At 46.5% G+C, this 22,043-nt stretch overlaps 1 protein-coding gene across 4 annotated transcripts in view; it reads right to left on the reverse strand.

The window, feature by feature from the left end:
- TP63 (tumor protein p63) overlaps positions 1–22,043 on the reverse strand; it is a 106,669-nt gene that overhangs the window by 13,050 nt on the left and 71,576 nt on the right. For 3 of the 4 annotated variants that reach the window (XM_049802360.1, XM_049802362.1, XM_049802363.1), the window contains 6 exons: positions 7,536–7,722; positions 5,689–5,804; positions 5,255–5,364; positions 4,836–4,972; positions 3,665–3,747; positions 2,565–2,701 (listed from right to left, as the gene is read on the reverse strand). In XM_049802360.1, the coding sequence (XP_049658317.1) occupies positions 2,565–2,701; positions 3,665–3,747; positions 4,836–4,972; positions 5,255–5,364; positions 5,689–5,804; positions 7,536–7,722 (770 nt within the window). The remainder of the gene's footprint in view (positions 1–2,564; positions 2,702–3,664; positions 3,748–4,835; positions 4,973–5,254; positions 5,365–5,688; positions 5,805–7,535; positions 7,723–22,043) is intronic. The other variant, XM_049802361.1, reaches the window with a different exon arrangement.

Consider the following 22,043-nt stretch of genomic DNA (forward strand, 5'->3'; position numbering starts at 1 on the left):
CCCACAGAGCCTTGCTAGGACCTACAGCCTCCTACACATTTGAACTTGGTCACTGCGTATGCACTTTCCTAGCTCCCAGTTCTAACGTACATTTTGAACGAAAGCAAACCGAGACCGAGTTTTGAAAGTACATCTCTACTCAGAAAGTGAAAGGCATTTTCTTCTAAAGCCAGAACAGACTTGCAAAGGAGTCACCGTACTGCTGAGTTTGGCCAGCCTGACAAGGAAGCAGTAGTAGGACATCTCCCAGCAACCTGCTTGCACGCAATGTTGTTCTTACCCAAACCAGTTCCTAACAACGTGTCTTCTCTCCCCATTCTTACATCAAGACCTGAAGCCCGTTTACAATTCTTTTTTGGGGTGCAGTTGCATCTATGAGTCTTTTCAGCCTAAATGCCCCTTTGCCCTGAATATGTTCCTTCAGAAATTAAGTCATACCCTAGATTATTGAGGAAAAAGCACCAGAACCCAACTGCACCTAAGAATTGCCTGGACATGCATTTCAGCACAGAGGACCCTGCTTGATGTCAGGCTGTCAACAGAAACAACTGCAGCAGCTCTGGACAAACACTGAAAGTTATTTTTCTTCCCACTCCTGGCATCCTTAAAAGCTCTTAATCTTTCTCCCCAGTATCTGAGCACACTCAGCAGCTGAGAAAAATGAGTGTATAACTGGACAAGTGCCAGGAGACATGCCGAAAGAAGTTTTATAAAATTAAATGGCTGGACATATACATGCTGGTCTTAAAGGTAACACAAATACCAACCTCAGTTGCCAGGAGCCCATCCTATTGATATAGGAAGAATGAAAACAGTAATTATGGCAAAGCAACTGTCAGCACCAAGTGAAAGCTGTCATCTGCTGCCGTCCATTTCTGCTTACAAAACCATTTCTCAACTGAAATGGCTGTAGTTCAGGTGGAGCTTTGAAGACACGCAGATGACCGCACAAAGGCCACAATGCCTAGGAGCTAGTAAATACAAGCTATAGGATATACAAACAGTGCAGATGACTGATAAAAATAAATAGTAATAATAATGAGAATTTTAAGTGCCCCAAAAAAGAGTTCAGAGCCCCTGGATGCTCCAGCCATTCTGGCACAAGGCTTTTTTCACACCTCCACAAGACTCCAGCTGACACTAAAAACACACAGGTCGAAATGTGAACACATGCAGAGATCTGGCAGAAAGCCGTGGTATTGCAGAAGTCCTGAGACAAGGCCAAGGCACCGAAATAAATCCCTACAGGCTCAAGTGGGACTTATGTGGTGCCTTGGCCTCATGCTAACCTCCGCAGAGGAATGAGTTATACCCACAGCCTCTTGACGCGTGAGCTTACCAGCAGGAACGCACAAGATCCTAAGCACTACCGCTGGCGGCTACCTTCAGCCTGGGTGGCTATTTTCTGTCACCCAATACAGCAGGTGAAGCAATGTCCATGAATGATACTGCTTACTGTCTGTCTGGAAAGTCATTCACTGACCCAGTCTCTGTAATTGCAAAGCTTTGGGAACAGAAGGGAAAATGGAAACCAGACACTTATTTGGCCCTTCTTCACCCCATCATCCTCCTGGCACTTACGCCACCCAAAGTAATTCTGGTGCAGCCCTGCCAGCTAAGTTCAGATAGGGACTACGTCTGCCCGGATGGAAAGTTTCTCATGTGCAATGTGGAGAGTCAGTGACAAAGTACAGTTTTTAAAAACATTTTAAAAGGGCATGCGTGGAGTCTTTCTTTGAAGCGCCCACTGGTCACAAAGGAATTCTTAGGTGTCTCACCGTCACTCCTAACTTTCAGCTTCCCGTTTTACGGTTGAGGAACCTACAGTGTTTATATCCCACCAAGACACCAGCCCTCCAACAGCACCAGAGATGTGTAGCAGTGGGGTCCAAGCACTCAGCTAAGCCAGTGCTCGCAGTCCCAGCTTCACATGCTCTTGGCAAGGTGCTCAGATGGATGCCCTGGAGAAGGCATGGAGATGGCTCTGCAATTGTTGCCATTCCCATGGAGCAGACGAGAGAAGAGCACACCCACCCTGTGGTCCCCAGCTCGGGCACGCACATGCAGCAGGTTTTGTCTGCAGGCTGTTCAATGGCACTGCCTTGCTGCACTGCGCCTTGGACTCTGGCTAGAAGTCAGAAACGAGGCACTGACCTTGTCCTCATTCAGCCTCCGAGGCCAAAAGGCGAATTGTGTGGGATCAGAGACTAGAGAGGGACCTTGCAAGCAGTCAGGACATGCACTTGGGGAAGGAAGACTGCTTTGTCCCATCACACGGGTTGTGAAATCTGGATCTCAAACTTGGAGTCTCTCAAGTTCTGTACAGAAACTTGGCTTTGGCCAAACTCCTGGTGTCAATTTCTACCAGTTCTGACCACAGGCTTAACAAGCAGCTATGCTGTTGGAAAGGATTTTGCCAATGCAGTACCCTACAAGAGCCTGGCTCTTGGTTGAGCACCGTGTCCCTACAAACAACTGTGCAGAAGCCTTCTATGTCTCTCTCCTCTCTCCCCCTTCCCCACCACCCTCAGTGCGCAGGTCACTGCAAGCACACTCATACTCACTGCTTCTGGAGCAAGTGCTGGTGCTGCTGCTGCTGCTGCTGCCGGTAGGTCTCAATTGTGTGTTGGGGAAGGTACTGCATTAGTTCCAGGGACTCTTTGATCTTTAGTAGCATTTCATATGTCTCCCGTCCCCTCACCTGGATCATGGGAAAAGGAAAGGGGGGAAAAGAAAAGCCTTAAAGGACTGCATCTATAGTCCTTAGTGACAGCCACCTTAGCGAGTTTTAGATAAAGTCAAGTAAACAACCACAGCAGGATGCAAATACTCTGTTTATATACTATGCATACGCAGTAAAACCCCTAAGCCTTGTGCTAAAGGTACAGCAGATAATGTTGAAGAGCGATAATCTGACACTACAGGCTAATGAACATCTTGGGGTTGTCATCTGGCTCAATGTAAATCTGTGCCAACCAAAAGCAATATTCTGATCCAATCCGTTAGACAGAAAATGTCTTTACCTGCCTCGGATGTAAGCAGATCTGGTGCTGCATCTTACATGCCCTGAGGAAGAAGTGTACTTGAATTTGGATGTTGGGTTTGGCCCTCCCTTCTCCTCTAAGCACACCATGGTTTGTGATTTATCCAACTAAACGTGTCTCACAGGGAAGCAGCTGAATGGCCAATTACAGATACTTCTTGCACTTTCTGATCCTACATTTAATACAGTGTGTATTTCACTTCTATCACTGCATTACAATGATAACACATATAAAAGCCACAGAAGCATCCACCTTTGTAAGATAACACCCATTACCTCTAGAGAAAGCTCAGGTGCCACAGACCCAGAAATGATAGAGGACAAAACCCAGTTAGGTCTCTAAGACAGTGTTTCCACCAGGACAGACATATATCTTGGGATATCCTCATATGCCTTGCACACGCCACTCTCAGTCAGCAGCTAATGAGATTTTTTTTTTTTTATTTTATTTTTGAACATGGATTTAAAATAGGTAGCTCTGGGGATTAAAAAAACCTAAAAATTTCCACATCCCATCCCCATCCTCAGTTCTCTCTGACATCTAGGTGAGCAGCTGACTTGCCTCAAATCACTGAGGAAGATACTAAACACAGGGTAAAAGCAAAGATAGAGAGAACTCACCGGCAAGTATAAGAGCTCATCATCTGGGGAACGTCTTTTTTTGATAGATGTCATCTGTATGCCATGAGTTCCTTGTCGAAAAGCTGGAAGTGAAACCCCAAAAGCATCCCATTAAAAAAAAAAAAAAAAAGCGGGGGAGGACGGGGGAGGGGGACGGGGGGGGACGGGGACAGGACACGACACGAAAAGAAAAAGGAAAAAAAAAGAAAAAAAGAGAGATACAAGAGACATATGAAATGCATGGCCAGCTCAGATCTTCAGATCTGCAGTGGTCTGAAAGGGTCTCTGCCTGAGCCACCCCAGAACTGTGCTTGCAGCTCCTGGCTCCATGAGGCAGACACAACTTTGCAGACGTTGGGTGGCCATACTGCTTGGGGAAACACATCAGCCAAGGAGTGCTGGATATATGGCAAAACCCCAGCAAGCCATACCTAGAACAAGCACTGGCTCTTTGCAGGAAAGACTGCGAGCTTTGGTATTAGAGCGCTCTTGAGCTGTTGGTGGATCAGTGATCCACGAAGGCGAGACAACAGGCAGGGAGCATGCAGAATTCACTATGAAAACAAAGCCCCACTGCAATCTGCCTCCTGTTAAAACCTGCTGCCTTGCTGTTAAGCCTAGTGCCATCATCGAGCGTATGCAGGAAACTAAAGCTGGGTTCCCACATCTTGCGTGTCTGATGAGTACGTTGCACTCTTTAGAGCACAGAGAGAGGCCGCTTGCCAGAGCATCTCCATCCGTGCACAGCAGGGTTTACATGCAGTCTTAGTCTAGATCCCTGTGGCTGGAAGATGCATGCCACAGCACGAGACACAGCTAGAAGGAGCAGAGAATGACAGCACAGTTCCAAACAAGCAGCAAAGGTTCAAAAAGTGGTTACACAGTCCCAGCCATGTACCTTGAGGGTGGCAAATAAACACCCCCTCCAGCCACTGCTAGCAGGGCTAATCTAACACAGACAGCGCTGCAAGGGAGCTGGCAAAAGCTGCTGTTTTGTGAACAGTAGCTCATTTTTCAGGCTGATTCACCCTGGGAGAACCAACATCTAATGCGCTCCTGCCTCCAAGCCCATGCACGGCACTGCTCCGTCCCCGCGGCACAAGCGCCAGGGTCACACCTGCAACCGGTGACAGCACAATCTGCAATCTGCCCAGCTCTGCCAGCTACTTACGGCGCTTCGTACCATCACCATTCTTTGTGCTGTCGGAGACTTGCTGCTTGCGGATGCTGTCCTCGTCTGCTTTGCGATCTCTGCCTGGGCAAGCGCAAATGCGGGCTTCGAAACATCGGCGGCCCAAGACTTGCCCACTGGGAAGAGGGGTGAGAGGAAACGTCAGCTGGCAGCTCAGACGCGGGCCAGCAGTGTCCCTCAACTTCACGCCAGACTATGCACAGACAGACCCAAGCCTCCCATTTCCCAATCAGGATGCCCCAGGTGTTGTGCAACTCCCACCTGCTAAGATTTGAAAAATAGCCCATGGCCACCTTACATCAAAAGGTCCCTATGGATATGCAATGCTGCACCGAGCAGAAGAGGAGCCAGAAGGCCACCTCTCAAGCAAAGGGCTACACGTGTGATGGACTACTTACTCTCTGGTTTCCAGTGTGACAATGATGAGGATCGGGCGACGGTTCATCCCTCCCACGCAGCTACTGTTACACATGAAGTTGTACAAGACTGTCGTGAACTCCGTACCAACCTGGATGAGACAAAGAGGATGAACAGAAGAAGCGGTGGATGAAAAGCTCTGCTTTTTCCAGGCTCACCACTTGTACTTCCACATCTGTGCTGCAATCAGACTAGCATGAAATAGGCCCCACCACAAGGCTTCCTTAAAAGAAATTAAGAACTCTTGCTCCCAAGGGATAAAGAGGGTGTTTAAAAGCTCATTTCTGACAAAGAGGAAGAAGGGCTTCATTATGATGAGGATGGGGAAAGCACAAGGTCCCGACTCCTTCGACTAGGGTTACAGCCCCCACCCCTTTGTGTGCCGGGATGCCACCACCCTGAGCTCACAACGTACCTGGGGCGGCTCGTAGGGGACCAGCACGCTCTGCCTCCCGGTGATGGGGTCTTCTACGTACTGAGCATGGCTGTTCCCTTCCACCCTGATCAGGTGGCTCGGAGGCGCAATCTGCCCTGCAAGGGCAAGGAGGCAAAAAAACACAAGAGACACTGTTCAGTGAAGCAAGGCCACGCACAGGGCAGCAAGATCTTCCACCAAGGGAAACGCCCGCACCTGGCCCCAGAGGTCTATCAGAGCACACACGTGCTTCCCAGCCCTTAAAGCATCCCTTCCCAAGGTTTCCGCTGCCAGACGTCAAAGGCAACACAGGCTTCCTCAAGCTCACTCTGGACACCTGCGAGTAAACCTGAACCTGGGCTTCCCGAGATCCCAGAGTTAAGCTAGCCCGAATGTCAACTGAATGGCAGCTCACAGCAACTCTTGCAGCAGGTAACTCCATGTGGATTTTCACACCAGCTGAAAAGCCTTTCTTTTCTTCCCCCTAATGCATACACAAAGCAAATTTCTTCAAGTCTCAATTCCTGCTCTTTTCCCCGTCAATTGCTAGCCCTCTTCTGTTCCCTCCTATCAGTCTTGATCCTAAGGAGCTAAACAAGATTCAAGCAGCAAGAAAAATATGCATTTAATTAATGGTCAGCTTGAAAAATCACGCTTGCTTACAGCAGCGGCAGAAAGGAACATTATCTTCTTTGCTCCTAGGCCCCTTTCCAATAATTAAAAAAAAAAGTTTCCTTTCTGCAAATTTTCTTCAGTGTTTCTACAACACACAATTAAATTCTGATGAGAGAAGCCTTTTATGGGTTCATCTTGAGAATTTGTTTTGTGTATGAACAGTTCATTTCTTACTCGAAATACAGCATATTTCTAGAGAAATAATAATTTCAGAATAAGAATTGATAGGTTTAGGTTTTTTCTTTCTTAAAACTCCATTTTTGAGCTAGGTATCAACCCTCAAAAAATGCAGTTCTGTCAGAAAAGCAATTTCTAATATGAAAAACTATTTCAAAGAACTGTCTCACTCCACTCTGTTTTTACACACCCAAGTCCTTGCTTATTTCAGGGCTTGTCTAGCTGGCTGCACTGTAACCAGCAAAGGTATCCAGGCTTCTAAGACATTCTGCTAACTGACACCAACCGGGTTTTTTTACAGTAGGAGATAAATAATGCATGCAGAATAAAACAGATGCTCATCTGAACTTATGTGAACTGAAGTGGCCAAGGCAAAAACAGAGCCCAGCCCATGAGTTTGCAGAAAACCCCAGGACATTTTTAAAACAACCACTACTTCACTAACATGAGAAGAAGCAAGGAAAAGATTAAAACATTAATACTGAACCAATAGCGTTAAATGTACAGGAAGGTTGCCTACAGTTGATGCTGGCACTTAGCGTTATCCTGCTAGAGATAAACAGCCCCTCCGTCTTTGAGGCGTGGATTAAGGACTGGAGATGATATTGCATCCTGTTACTAGATCCCTGTCCCAGCGACGTGGAAGCTCATTCCTGAGCACAAGAACAGCTGCTTCTCATTGCGGGAGCAAAAGCAGAGCAGGGACAGGCTGCCAGAAGGGCACGGCCTGCCACGGGGACAGACGTCCATCCAACCTGGGCAGGCGTGAAGTTTATTTCGGTATTTTCTTCCCAAGGACACGCTTGCACAGGGACAGCTAACGTATAGCATGAAGCTTCCTGCGAAGCACAGGAGATAAAAAGCTGCACAAGATGTTGCAGGGAGGTGTGCTTCCAGCGGGTTTACGGAGAAGCTGCCGGCAAATCCCCACACTGGCCACTCATCAGCCAGGCAGCTTTGGAGAGGGACTGACAACAAAGCGCTGCCCTCCTTACCCTCGTTGAACTCCCGGCTCAGCTCGTGGTTCGGGCAGCGTTTGACCACTTCGGTGACATGTTCAGCTTTCTTGTAGACTGGCATAGCCCTGATTACAGCTCCCTGAGGTGGCGGGGTCATCACTTTGATCTGGATGGGACATGTCTTGGCGATCTGGCAGTACAGCTTTTTCAGTTCGGTGGAATACTGGATGGGGGAAAAGAGCAAGAGAGAGTCAGGATGTTCAACTAGAGACGGAGGCATGCCAGAAGGATGGAAATGGGTTTGCAGACGTAACTGAATGCACCAGCTACTGCATGTTCATTGCACTTGTTCACACAACGGGCACACTTCCAGACAAGCAGCAAAAGCCCTGGACCTTTACCTGTTATTAGAATAGCAAAATATAAATCTACGTCTTAGCTTTCCCAAAACAAAAAATCTTCAGATAAAGAGCACTGCTTTTACATGAACAAAGACAGTCTTTAATTCTCTTGGGCACACACCCCCTCTTCCAAGGGACACACATTACCCACCTAACAAAAAGGACACTATTCTTCTCACAGCACCCCGTAATCCTGGAAACACTGGAAACCACATGTGTAAATTGTTTCATCCTGTTTTCTAAGAAGCCCTCCTACTTTTGCAGAGGGTTGAAATAAAAACATGAACCTTGGAACTGAACAGTACTTGAAAGCAAGACCCTGATCAATTTGAGTTGTACCAAATCTGACATTTCAGTCATCTTTTAAAAGCATGTCACACCTCTGCTGACTGCCTCTGTAGCAATCTCCACAATTCTAAACTCAAAGCATTATGTCCATGAAAGAGGTAAAAAATAAAGCAATAAAAGATTTCTTTTTTTTTTTTTTTTTAAATAATCAACAGTCAGAAGAGTTGAACAGCCCAAAGACCAGGTCCATGGTGAGATCTAGAGCACAACCCAGTAGCTGGCTCCAAAAGGGATGTTGTGACCATGCAATGAACACCTGGAGCAGAACAATATTTTCTTATTCACTGTGCTAATTTGGAGCATATTAGATTCCCTCTTTTAGGATGTTCCCCACTAAAGCAGTAACACTGGTGTAATATTTTCCTGAAGTGTGTTCACATCTGGAAACCTTTACTCAGCAAAACATCGACGCATGGACTGAAGTCATCGGTTTCTGTTCAAAAACCCTTACTGAAACAAGGGCATGCGCTTAGCAGGAATGGTTGCAAGGAAACTCTTATGCGGTTTAGTACAGCGTAACCTGAACCCATTTTTCTGGATGTCCCCCGTGAAGGAGAGTCTCCAGTCTCCTCTGCTGTACAACGTTGTTCCAAAATACGGCAGTTTTCATCAGTACCCCACTCCAGAGGCATTCAGTTTTCTCCTGGTGCTCAGACATTTGTGAGCACAGAGCTCTCCCAGTAACTCTAACCATGTAGCCCACAGGAACTGCTGGCATTTCCCCACTTCCATCTCTTCAGTTCTTGGAGAGAAAGAAAAGTGAAAGCCCCAAGGTGGTTGTTTTCTCAAAAAACATTTCTAGCAGCCATGGCTGATATGGCCCTGGTCCCAACTGTTCAAACAGAGCACTGACATGTTTGTACTGGTCAAGAGCACAACTTGGCCATCCACTCTGATGGGATGGGAAGAGCTGGTGGATGCATGGGTGTGTGGTGGGTGATGTGGCAGCATAAGGATTAGCTAGCAAAATTCAGGGATTATATGCATTTCAAAGCCTAAACATTGCCAACATAGGAAAAAACAAAGTTGGGAGAGACGCTAGGGAGGAGAGAGGGATTAAAAATAAGGCAAGCTGGTCCCTTCCCTCCTCACTCAATGCAACGCTGCTATATGGCAGAGAAGATGCTACAGGTATTTAAGCTAAGGAAAAAAAAAAAATCTTTAAAATGCAAAGGCCAAATTGTGCAATGTATTTTATGTGCCTTCAGGCTAGAGATTAAACCCACAAAGGATTTACCCAGCCTGCGGAAATGGGGAACATGCCAAACAATTAAAAAAAAAAAAGTTGCGAAACAGATCTAGATGGTGATTTATATCTTACATCTTTGTAACCTGAAATTCCTTATTGTTTTTTAATTAAAAAACAATTCCTTACTGAAGGTAAGAGTGAGATCACTATATTGTCTCTTCATCTCAAGAGGTAGGAAAAGAATCACTTACATTTGAAAGAAGAAGAAGAACATTTAGAAAGCATTGTTTCCCTCAACACATCAGTTTGTGCATAGCATTATGAAGGTTTCAGGGACAGAGAGCCTCAAAAATCTCAAAGAGCCAACTAATTGCTTGGATGCCTTAACATCATTGGACTGTAAAGAAATTGGGCACCCAAAGGCAATGGGCTGAAATGAAAGCATAAATATGGAAGTGCGATGGCACAGGGAGGGCACGGCACACACCAGGAGCCAACGTGTCCAGTGTCTGCAGGCATTTGGAGAATTGAACAAATGGAAGGAGATACACGCCCCTCAGTCACGGATCACGAGTCTTGGTGTTGACTGTATTTTTATGTATAATATCTTCAAAGACAGAAAGCTGAGGTTACAAGAAGGGAAGAAAAAAAAATAAAAAAAAAACCCACTGCTTTCAGAAGGACAGAAGAGGTGCCCAACACCAGCATGAATACCGAGGCCCCAGATCAAACAGCGTGGCCCTTCCTCCAGCAAAGGAAGGAATCTGCTTCTTGTCCACCCTTCAGCACCCCAACTGTCAGATCCCTTTGGCTACAACCAGCAAGGAAGGCATTGGATCTGCAGCTTAAATTCACAGAAAGCAAATGGCCAAGGGCTAATGGGTTATGATGAACAAGCCTGTCCACCAAAGAAATATTTGTATGTCCCCAAAACACAAGGCAGACTCAAGAGCTTCAGGCTCTGGCCAACACCTTGAACTTGGCATGTCAGAAAAGGAGGGTGACCAGGAGTCCGCCTCTGCTTCAGGGCATGGTCAGGGCAGAGGGAGGCAAAGCTGCAGTTCCCAGCAGAGGCGGACGAGACATCAAGAGGGCTGTGTCGCCTTTTTGTCACCCGATTGCAAAAGGAGTTCAGGCCTGACGGGCACTACACAGGGCTCAGGGACATGGCATACAGCCACAATTTCACATCTACTCCAGGCACAGCCGTCCGCAAGCGTGTAATCACTGAGCGGCCGGTCATTTAACACCAGTGTAAATCTGTCCACGGGGTACCTGCTGTCAGACAGTAAGGGGCTTGAGTTTCCCACCCTGCCAACTTTGCTGCAATCGTGGGTAACCTGATGCCCAGCCATCTATTGGCATAAATAGATGCGAACAACTAGGTCATGGTAACTTCGTACTGAATCAGTGATAATCACTATATCCATGGAGCAAGACAGGATATTGTATACAGATTTCAAAGCAAGTGAGGTTGAGAAAAAAAAACTGAGGCAGGAGCTGTCTGTGTATTCAGAGAGTGCCTGCAAGCAAGGTTCACCCCTCTCGGCACACATGCCTCCCTCTGGTGGTCTTCTCCAAATCACCCCACCTTGCAGGAGGTGACAGTCCCCCTTGCTCACCATTTTCCTATGGGAACCGGCAGACACTCACTGTATGAAGGGTAAGATCATGAGACAAGCAGTTCCCAGAAATCCAGAGCACGACTGTTAATCAATGCACTTGTTACTTGTTTCAGTAGGAAAACTAAATTAATTCGGAACAAAAATACCAAAAAGAGCTTGACCCAATCAACAAGGCTATCATTTCACAAGATGACAATAGTCATTATCTAGCAGCAGGAACAAAAGTTGTGCCAACAGCCTGAGGAGCGCAAACATTGCTTCTACCAGATGTACGGACCACAGAGTTATTTAAAACAAAAGAGCAGAGCCTGGCGATGTGTTATCCATTTGAGAGGGAGAGGAAAGAGCTTTGGCTTGGACTTTTCTTTGGGGTTCAAGTGCTGCATGTCGTGCCCAAATAAGCAGACTTCAAGAGATTGCTAAGAACAACAGTGAATTTAGCTTTTTGCTTAGCAATATGTTTTAAAAGGAAAGAAGAAAACATTCCAGTGCCTGCAGCTTGCCCTCCCCACCTGCCTGTACAGACATACTGTATTACCCACTCTTGGCACCCTGGCTGGTAATTCAGTATCACAATATACATATGCCAGCTACCATCAGGCAACACCTGTCTGATTTCTCAGCAAGCCCCTTCTCCAGAAGGTGTGTCAACAAAGAGTTTAAAGGAGAAAACAAAACACCTTTCACCTCTCAAAATGGAGAATTGTTGCTAGAAAGGACAGAAGTCTCCCAGAAGTAAGCGCTCAGTGCAATACAAGCTGCAACGGCTTTTCACTGAGCTTTTGACTGCCCTGCAAAACTCTGATGCAGCAAAATCCTCCAAACACTACTTTGGAAATCTACCTCTAATATCTGTTTTACCATCTGATCTAGCTGAGGGATTATGGTCCCTAAGTCTTTAAAAGGAGCGGGGTTCAGTCAGCTCTACAAATGTTGACGGATGTCAACTTGAAGGTGATCCCAGAGGTTGGCTTATGGCGTGACAGCTCCCTGAGCCCCTTCTGCTCAGATCAACAAGTCTTTCAAATGTTTTACAAACTTCTTTCAAGTAGTCACGTTTTAGCTCAACTCAGTTAAACACTAGATTCATTTTGCTTGACATTTTCAAAGCCATCAGTCAGCTATACTTTCTCCCCTATCAAACTAACTCCAAGAAGGAGAAAAAAAAGAACAGGTTAGAAGAGCGGGAAAGCAACATTTACTTACAGCAAAGTGTTCACAGATGAGAACAAGGAGAGTCACAAAGAAATAGAAAATCACCTGCATAAGGTTTATTCGTTTAGGAGAAAAAAGGCAGTAGGAAAAAAGGAAGCTACCTACTAAGAATAAAAAAAATTGAGATTTATGCATGCACCTTCAAAGTTTTTCCTTTGATGAACAGTGATTTAACTTTTCATTCATGAAAAACTGTTGAGGGCATGGGGGTGGGGGACATACCAGATACACACGTGTGCACATGCACACACACTCTTAGGAAGTTACTTATACCCAGAAGACACCCAGCAGAGAAGCCCAAGAATTACTCTACCAGGAGTGCTGCAGGCATGGATGTCTCCTGCCAGGCTTAACCTTCAGCTCAGCATAACCTTAACCCCACCGCTTACTAGCTGACTTGTTGCAGCTCCAGTTTGAGGTCCTCTATCTCATCAGGCTCCAGAGAAAACCAGACCGCTTGCTGCTAGCGGCAGTAGCAGACATTGAAACCACGGGCACGAGCGGTAGGTCCAGCGATCATCAGCCCCAACGTGCCTACAGATCCACCACGCGTGACAACCAGCGTCAGACTCACAGCCCACCTCACCACCTGTGAGCATCTCCCACCTGCAGGGGAAACCACCAGGCCACACCGGGGAGGCTGGGAGCGGGAGGAGATGCTGATGTGTCCCCACCAGTGCTTTGCAGACATTTAACCAAACTTCTCCCCTGCGGGGCGAAGGAGAAACCACGTCTCCCTCTTGAGGAAGGGCAGCGCTTCACCCAAGGGCATCCGCCTTTGCAGAGACTTAAACTTCATTTTCCCCTTGAGCTGCTCTGCCCCCTCCCCGTCCCTGCCAGGCGCGCACGACCGGTGCTGATGAGCTATTAAAATCCTTCCTCCGAGCGCTTTTCCCCAGGAGCCGCAGCCAAAGGCCGCCTGTTGCCACCTGTCAGTCGCAGGGATTAATTACCTGCGCCGGGCTGGGAGCGGCACATTCCTCCCCAGCCTCACCCTCCGAGATGTTGACATCAGGCAGGTGGGCCCCGCGTCCCCCCGGCCGGCAGCACGGAGGGGACGGCGGAGGGGGGGACGCGACCCACGAGCTGCGTGGGGACAGGCAGCGCCACGAAAACCGCAAGAGAAACGGGAGAAGCGGGGAGAAGCGTGTCGGTACAGCTCTGGGCTGCCCCGGGGCAGGCGGCACTCCCAACGCCGGACCGGACGCCGATGGCAGCTGGTGCTGTGCCTTGGAAACCTTAGTGGAAAAAAAAAAATTAAATAAAAAAATATATATGTGTGTTGACCTGCTTAGGTAAACGGGGAAGGGGAGGGGTGGCAGGGAGGAGAACGGAGAACCGTAGCCTGCGGCCAAGGTTTCAGCGGAACGGTGCCTCGTGTGCTGGATCCCCTCCTTGGGTGCAGTCCCGCGGTGGAGCCGGCTCGCCCTCTCTCCGCCAGCCGTGGCTAACCGTGGGTCTCAGCCCATGGGCAGGGGTTTGGGAGAAGTGGTGCTGACCACCAAGCCGCTGAACAGGGACACTTGGGCTCGGCTGAGCTGGCACGGCTCCTGCGTCGTGCTATCGCGCCATGCGAAGGGAAGGAAAAGCAGTATTTTCCCTTCTGGCAGATGTGGAGCTGTGCCTACTTGCTTTGGTGGAGGAAGCCAGCTCCGTGTTCCCCCCTCAACGTACAAATCCCCATGCTGCACTCCCGTCCAGTTCCCTACCACCACCCTGCAAATACCCATCCCCAGCCATGCACCCCATCTCAGAGGACAGGGCTGAAGCAGGCTGAGAAGACCGTGCATGGGGACATGCACAAGTAGTCATGCTATAGGAGACCCCCTGAAATTCCCCCAAATATCACATTTGGAGCATCCCCTAGATTCTCCCATCTTTAGGAAAATGAGATCATTCATTCATGCGACAATACTTCAGCATCTCGCTTAAGGCTCCCCAGAGATTTTAATTCAAAACTACCTGGTTCAGGATGTGTTATCTGCTTTAGGAGTGCTCCTACCTAGCGTTGAGAGCAAAGCCACAATGATAACAGAAATAACACTGATATTTTCCCAAACTGCTTTTGCACTGTGAAACAGTTGTAAATTTGAAAACTTTATATTCGAGGGCTTTTACATTTCAGTTTCATATCTACAGACTTATTTCATCAACAAATGAAGACCTCTTGAGGTTTGGGTTGAAAACACTTTTTTTAGATGAACAACAACAAAAAGAATTAACTGAAAAGTGTCTTGTTTCAAGAGAAAAAAAACTCTGCTGGAAAACAGCAGAGGCAAGCTGGGAATTATTTTACACATGTTTTTTGATACGAAGTGATGGCTGTAAAGGAAGGCTTTACTATTGGATTTTGTTAGTTAACTTCTCTTCCTTTGCTACCCTTTTAAAAGGTTTTGAAACTAGCTTCTTTAAAAACCAAAACCATAAGACCACTACAGACAAATGACCTTACCTTGCGTACCCAGCTCACACTCCGCTCATGTATTGCGTCCAGTTTCTCTACCGGTTTCTAAACTGAAACTGTAGCAGTACCAAATAAGTTTCAAATGCTAACAATATCTAGTAATTTGCATTTCTGATAGACTATTTTGCACCAGAAATTTTGCAAGTGAGGTGAACGTATGAAACGAAAGCAAATGTGCTGAAAGGCAAAGCTGAGAAATGCTGAACAACATCTTCCCCTGTGGGTCGCAGTAAGTGCCCACTGACAGCGGAATCCCATGTTACAAAATAACGTGGGAATTTTCACTGAATGAAGTAGCTTCCACAGGGAGCATTTATTTTATGTTATTATCCAAAATCAGAGGTACATTCTCAGATGCCTTCTTGCAAACACGAATTTACACACATACACAAAACACCTGAAAATTATCCCGACTGTGGCACAGTTCCCTCTGATGCAATGTAACTGGCCAAAGCACACGTGCTTTGCAGGCATAGCAGGCTCTGGACACCACGTTGATTCCCATAGGATCAGAGTGACTCCCAGCTTGTGACTCTGCATATCCCTGTGATGTTATTTTCATAGGCTCTGCTGATTAACTGACATTAACACAGCCAATTCAGAGGCCATCAATAAAGCACTAACTGTGTGGTATCTCCTTCCTTGAAGGACGTGTCTTTAGGATGATTTTGCAAATAAAGCCTCCTGTGCATGGGATCTCATGCTGTGTTGTTATACTTTGAGCATGGGGGGGGGGGTGGGGGTGGTTGTTTGTTTTTGGTTGGGGGGGGGGGGGGTTGTGGGTGTGTGGGGAAGGGCTGGACACAAGCTCTTTTTATCCTGTTCAACTCTCAGCCTCTCAAGCTGATATCTAGGTCTCCCAGTGAGTTATGTATTACAAATGCACAACAACATAAGCAGCCTGTTTGACTACCAAAGAAGATACAACACTAAGAAACGTACACTGTAGGAAGTCCACTCTCATGCTACCCAAACTCACCTAAAGGCTATGAAGTGTTAAAATTTTGCAGAACAGTGAGGAGTGAGCAAAGTTAGGCTGAAACATTAGTTAATATTGGATTTGAAAAACATCCACTTCAATTATTGAACATTAATTAGTGAGCCAATAAAATTTGAAAGCAAAATTTTTAATCATTACAGTGAGTGCAGAAGAAGCTCTGTGAATAACTCCATTGCATTTCTTCCCTCCTTTCACAGCTCCACTATCCTTGGCTGCTTCACATCCTCCTATCAGGAGGGGAACCCACTGCAAACTAAGTGCTACACTGAAGTTACAAGTATTTGCATCTACATAAAATACACGCACCTACTTGCAGGTAATACAAGTGAGTGTACAGTACATATATGACCACATGTGTTTGCTTACATGAAACCGAGTTGATTAGTATGACAGCAAGTGTCACACCAGCTAGACACTGTGACAGCGACTTAATTAGCAATAGTCCTTCCAGGCAATTCTACTCATTACACCAGATCATATATACCAAGGCTGCAGGTAAAACTGCAGGTAAAAACCTCCGAGACTTGATTTAGCAAAAAAAACCTTCAGCACATGCTTAACTTTTGGCAGCACTATTAACCACCACCTGCTTAAGTCGGTCTGCCTCTGTGTAAGGCCATTTGTGAAGCTGAACCTGAACTTAAAAAAGGTCTGATTCAACTTGTATTTTAAAAGGAAACCAGAATTTAATTTTAAAGGACTCCACAAATGAACTGGAAAGAATGTATTCAGGCTCCTGACAGCAAACCCGCTCCAACACATACTGCTCCCTACTCAGGTGCCTCAGCTTCAGACATTGAGCACCAGAACCCGTTCTGTTCATGGACTGCTTTAAGTAAAGCCCAGGTTGGCCATTTCAAACCTCCTCCTAGCTTGGCATAGGGGATTAAACCTTACAATCATCTGTTTCAGGTTCAGCCAAAGAGGAAGGCTGCTGTTTGTTTCCTATTAGCGTCCCAGATCTCACTTGTTTCAAGTCCACATGTTCCAGCATGCTCCAACCTACCAGCCAAACTCCAAAAACTAACCAGCCAGAGGAGTATTGTCTGGAGTAATCAGACACCAGCTTTCAGTGCATCTCCAAGGCACTTTTGTCCCCTGCTGAAAGTCAAAGGGTGATGAACTCAGCCATAGGGAGGTAAGAACAACAGCAGCACATAGAGGTTGTCCCTACTGATTGTTTCTGTGCATGCTCAATTAAGATAAGCAAATGGCAAAGCAAAAATCCTAAAGGTCTCCAAAATAAGCCTGCTCCCACCAAATCTAACCTGGTTTCATCAACATGAGTCGGCTGTACGAGTCCCAGACGAGCAGGTCAAGCTTTGCAGCCCCCCTCCCGAGTAGACACAGGCTTTGGGTCCTCAGCAATTTGGGATATAGTCACAGGTTCAGGTAGCTCCACACCAGCTGAAGGTCAAGGGGAGGAAACAGGGTACAAAGAAATGCCAGATGTAAGACGTAACTCCAAAACTCTTGTTATTTCCCTCATCTACAAATAAGGGGATTTCAAGGATATCTCAGAGGAAAGTAAATGAGTCCTTAGTACAGTATCTGCTACAGCAGAGGGAATCCAAGCTGCACAAGAGAATACAAAAAACAAACAAACAAACTCCAACAACACAATGGAGTTGTTCTGGCAACGTAGTCTTTTCAATCAGCAACATCCCAAGCCTGCAATTTAGGGGCAGAGTCAGACCCAGAGGTATCAGGCACTCTGCCACAGACTGCACCAGCCATTCAACACCCTGGAAAGCAGGACACTTTGCTAGATGGTGACAGGTTTCCACCCAAATTCTGGCTCATGCCAAAGGACTGACCTACTTGCAAAATGCCACAGGGTCGGCATATTAGAAGACTAAGAGTATGTGTGCAAATATGGACCCATTTTCCTAGTTGGGTCACTGGCAGGCTCAGAGGAGATGCAAGCTGGTCGTCTTTGCACACTCATTCTGACAGGTGGCTACAGGAGAGAAAATCCAAGCAATTCAAAGCTAAAACCAGGTTTAATGTCTTCTGACCTCTCATACTTAACACCTTTGCCTAGATATATTTTCTTTCATGTTCACTCTTTCTCAACTTATGGTTTAGGTTCAATGGACTCTACTTAAAAGATAAATAACCCCAGAAGAATTTCAGATAGACATGGCTTGTATTTTTTCCTTGCCTTCCTAAAGCACTACTGAAGACATCATTGGACTCGTGTTACCTATTAAGCCTTGTGCACATGGCCATAAGAGATCCCTTTTTCATTCCCCCATAACCCATGTGGAGGATCAGCTTCCCTACTCATTTCAGATGGCCCAGCAACAACCCTCCTGCTGGGGAGCGCATTACCAACACAAACTGCAGGATACCTCCAAACAGCATAGTTCAGCGCAAGCAAGGGATGCCAGATTTATTTCAAAGGGAGCAGTTTTCAGCAGCATTCACCCACAGGGAAAGCTGGCAGGTCTGTCTGAGCACTCCTGTCTCCTCAGATGGTGGAACACACACCTTCAGATCCTGAATTTGTGCACATGACAGCTCAGATATCTCCCACAGTAGCTCTCTATAGCTCTTCATCCAAAGTTTCCATCCAAAGACACAGGTCCGTCAGAGCCAGTGTGAGAACTCTGGGATACCACAGCCCAGCCCAGCTTAGAAAACGTGAAAACATCTGAGACCACCCCCTGTGAAACATGGGGTTTATTACCTATACTAAAATCCACAGCCAAAACACATTAGGTCTTTCCTGAGCAAAGAGCAAGACACTCTGCCTCTACAGTGGACTAAGCAGTTTGAGCAGGTTGATGACTGCGTGGGTAATTTCTTGGCTGGCCATGCCTACTTCAGTGTCGTGCTGTGACCAAGTGCAGGACTGCTGAAGTGGGGAACCAGCCACTGCACCCCATGGAGCAGAGCTGGTAGCTAACCAGGAGGCCGGCGGTCTCGGCTGTGAACTTGAATGCTCCGATAGAATAAGGGGCCACCAGCCAAGTCAGTCAACGAGTGCTCTTCTGTATGTGCACTCTTGGCAAAGACTGAACGGCTCCGATGGAAAGAGGCGATTCCCTTTCTCTCCTGCTCGCCTTCCTTTTGCCCCGTTTATTCCACCTGAAGGAAAGTACAGATACCTCTCCAATTCATCCTTCTAATAATAAAGTATTAATCACACCTATGGGAGGTGATGGAAGGAAAGACAGAAAGTATTAAATCTGACAGGCTCTCAAAGCGGCAGTGCCAGTGAAATGCATCATTAAGGTGAGTAATTTTCCTGTTTACTTCATAGGCTCTGAGCCCCCCCGCCCCTTCCTCCCCGCCTAAGATGTGGGCAGGACCCATCAAGGCAAAGCTTTGGAAGCGAGCAGCAGCGTCCCCAATTTCTACATAAATGCTGCAGGCCAAAGAGCAAAGACAAGTTCCAACGGAGCCCTTGACAGTAATCAAGCACTGCGGCGCCTCTGGTCTTGTCTTGTGCATACCTTGCAAGTAGCATCATGTCTTCCCGCTGAGATTTCACTGGCAGCTCACACAAGCGCCTTGTTCCTTGGCTTCTATCTCAGAAAAAGAAAGTCCTGAACACACACACACACCCCCCCCGCCTTTCTGCTCCAAGGGAGACCATTTCCCTCTAAATCTTCAGCGTACTGTGAGCAGCCCTTTCAGAACAGATATATGAATTTGCAAGAAATCTCTTTTGTTCCCGCGCAGAAAGGTTAGCACCAGTCCCTTGCCAAAAGGGCACTGAGTTTTCTCTATTAACGTCCAGGAAACTTTCCTGAGTCAGATCTTATTACATTTGAAACAAAGTGCAGGTACCAGCAAGTCTCTTCCATGATAACAGCCAGGGCCTGTCCCATTTCCTGATCACATTACGCTCAATTTCCAGCATTACATCTATGCAAATACTGTTCTCCTGCTTGCAGAGCATTTCATTGATAATTAAAGTGAAAAGCCAGCAAAGCTTTTCTGGCCAGGGTGGTGAGTGAGGCAACAAACTAACACACAAACACCGAGCTCTGTATGAGGACCATCTAAGGGCCATCTCCTCCTAGAAGACAGAGAATCCAAACTGAACCAAACCATTTCTTCAAACATCCCTCTGTTTTCTGGATTTATCAACTCAATGAGGTCATACTCTAGTTCTGGGTCACAGAGAAAACAAGGATTAGGAAAGACAAACATGGCACCTAACTGAGCAAGTCATAGTTTTACTGAGAACATAAAGATGTAGTAACTCAGATCTAAGCCAGATCAATAAAGCATGACAGCAGCTCCAGCATACTTAGGATGAATGGTGACTAAGTCAAACATTTAAGCCTTTTATTCATACAATTATGCTTTGGGGATGAATGGCAAGAAAGTCAGACAAGAACACAGTCACTAGCTATTACCAGCATTTGCAAGGTTCTGGGATCTGTATTTCACCCAGACCCTCCTCTCTCTCTCAGCCCTTTCCTTCCATCCTCAATGACCTAAGCACCGTCCTTGAGTCAACTCATGTGGTTTCTCCTGAGCCTACTTTCAAAGTCAAGACATGATTCAGCAAGGTGTTTAAGCAGATGCCTACCTTTAAGGATGGGAGCAGCCTTGCTGACTCCAACAGAACCCAATAGATTTCACAGGGAATATTCACGTGCTAGAGGTTATGCACTCGCTTGAGTGCCTTACTGAACTGAGACCTTGATTTTCCTACATACCGTGGGAAACAGCTTGTCAGGAACCACACTGAGGAACGTAGTGGTGTTGCTGCTGCAGCCATCAGACCGTTCAGACGTCCCCAGCTCCCGAACACAGCACCTCAAGCCCCAGGCAGCTAGTGAGGTCAATGCTGTGGCATCTTCTCTGCTAGGAAGAGCAACAAGCCCATCCCAGGCTTGGGGTATTCCTCCGGTTTTTCTCATGCTCGCCAGCAGCCCTGAAGCAACTGCAGTGGCTAAGGGAAGACAGCCATTCTGCAGAGCAACATTTAGAAAGGGAGGAAGGCTTGCAATGAGTTTGGGAAATGTTAGCAGCAGTCCTTCCTATCCCTCTTGTAAAAATCAAATTCTTCAGTTTTGCATCTCATACACCCCAAGAAAAGAATGGAAAATCACATCCTAGCTGACATGCAAGCCAAAGAAAGATGTGCGATATCATGTCACATGAGAAACGGAAGGCTTGAACACAGCATAGTCCACACCTGTTTTACCCGATTCTTAAGTTGCTTTATAATTTCAACAACAATACACAAGTGCATAAAGCAAGCTTGCATGGACCTGGATGCACTTTACAGGCACATCTACAAGCCTAAGTAAACTCATCAGGAATAATTGCCCAAACACTCCATGACATAGTTACAGAACTATAAATTACTGGAAACATATTACAGCGAGTCTCTCAATACCTAGCAATTGATTTATTTCACTTGGTAACTGAAAGATAATCGTATCACCTGCATGACCTAACTGGAAATATGGCAGGAATAAATGTGGATTTAGATGCAAATCCTCACGACCACAATCTGAACACGGCTTTCCAAGAAAAACGCCAAACGCTCTTTGTCCCTGCAGACCTCACTACCTCTGCACTGCTCCATTTGTAAACTGCAAGTTCTGAAGCCCCCAACCACGGATGCTTTGCAAGAAGAGCTATCCCATTCAAAGCAAGACTGCTTTCCCAAACAAAAAGCAGTCTTTGTTACTGGATAACAATGAGAAGAGGAATAGTTCCCTGGGAAACGTAACTTTAAAGTCAGATTTCCCAACTAACCACACCCAATTAGTAAGTAATGCCATGTTTTTGAGTGATTATGGAATCCCAGCAGATTTTCACCAGTTTCAATTCTGTGATTTCCTCCATCTTCCCAACAAAGAAAGCAAGCAAAACCCCCTCACAATCTTATATGGGTTGAAGGTAACTAAAGGCAAGGTCTTTCCTCCCTAAAAAGAAATAAAACAAAATGGAGCAAAACAAGACAGAGTTGCAACATCAGAAGAAGTTATTGGCTCACATTGTCCGGCACTCCTGTTTTCCTTACAGCTCATACATGATGCATCAGAGAAAGGTGCAAAGCCTCCATGGACAGAACGTGCTGTTGCCCTGCACGATGCTGCGTAGATGAATTCCTGCCCTTGCAGAAAGCAATTTTTGTCCTGAGATTGCTACCGTGAATCTCATGAGCTAGCACCGTTGCAAGTGCTATCAAGGGTAAGACTTAAAAACATCCCCTCAGCAGCTCTAAATCTAATGCTATCCAAACAAGAAGGTGGGAGGAGGGTTGGGACAAACACTGACAAGCCATTTGCAAGTGTAGCCTATTGAAGACAATCAACTGACACTGA

This window comes from Accipiter gentilis, chromosome 6 (assembly GCF_929443795.1).
Source record: "Accipiter gentilis chromosome 6, bAccGen1.1, whole genome shotgun sequence".
Lineage (NCBI taxonomy): Eukaryota > Metazoa > Chordata > Aves > Accipitriformes > Accipitridae > Astur > Astur gentilis.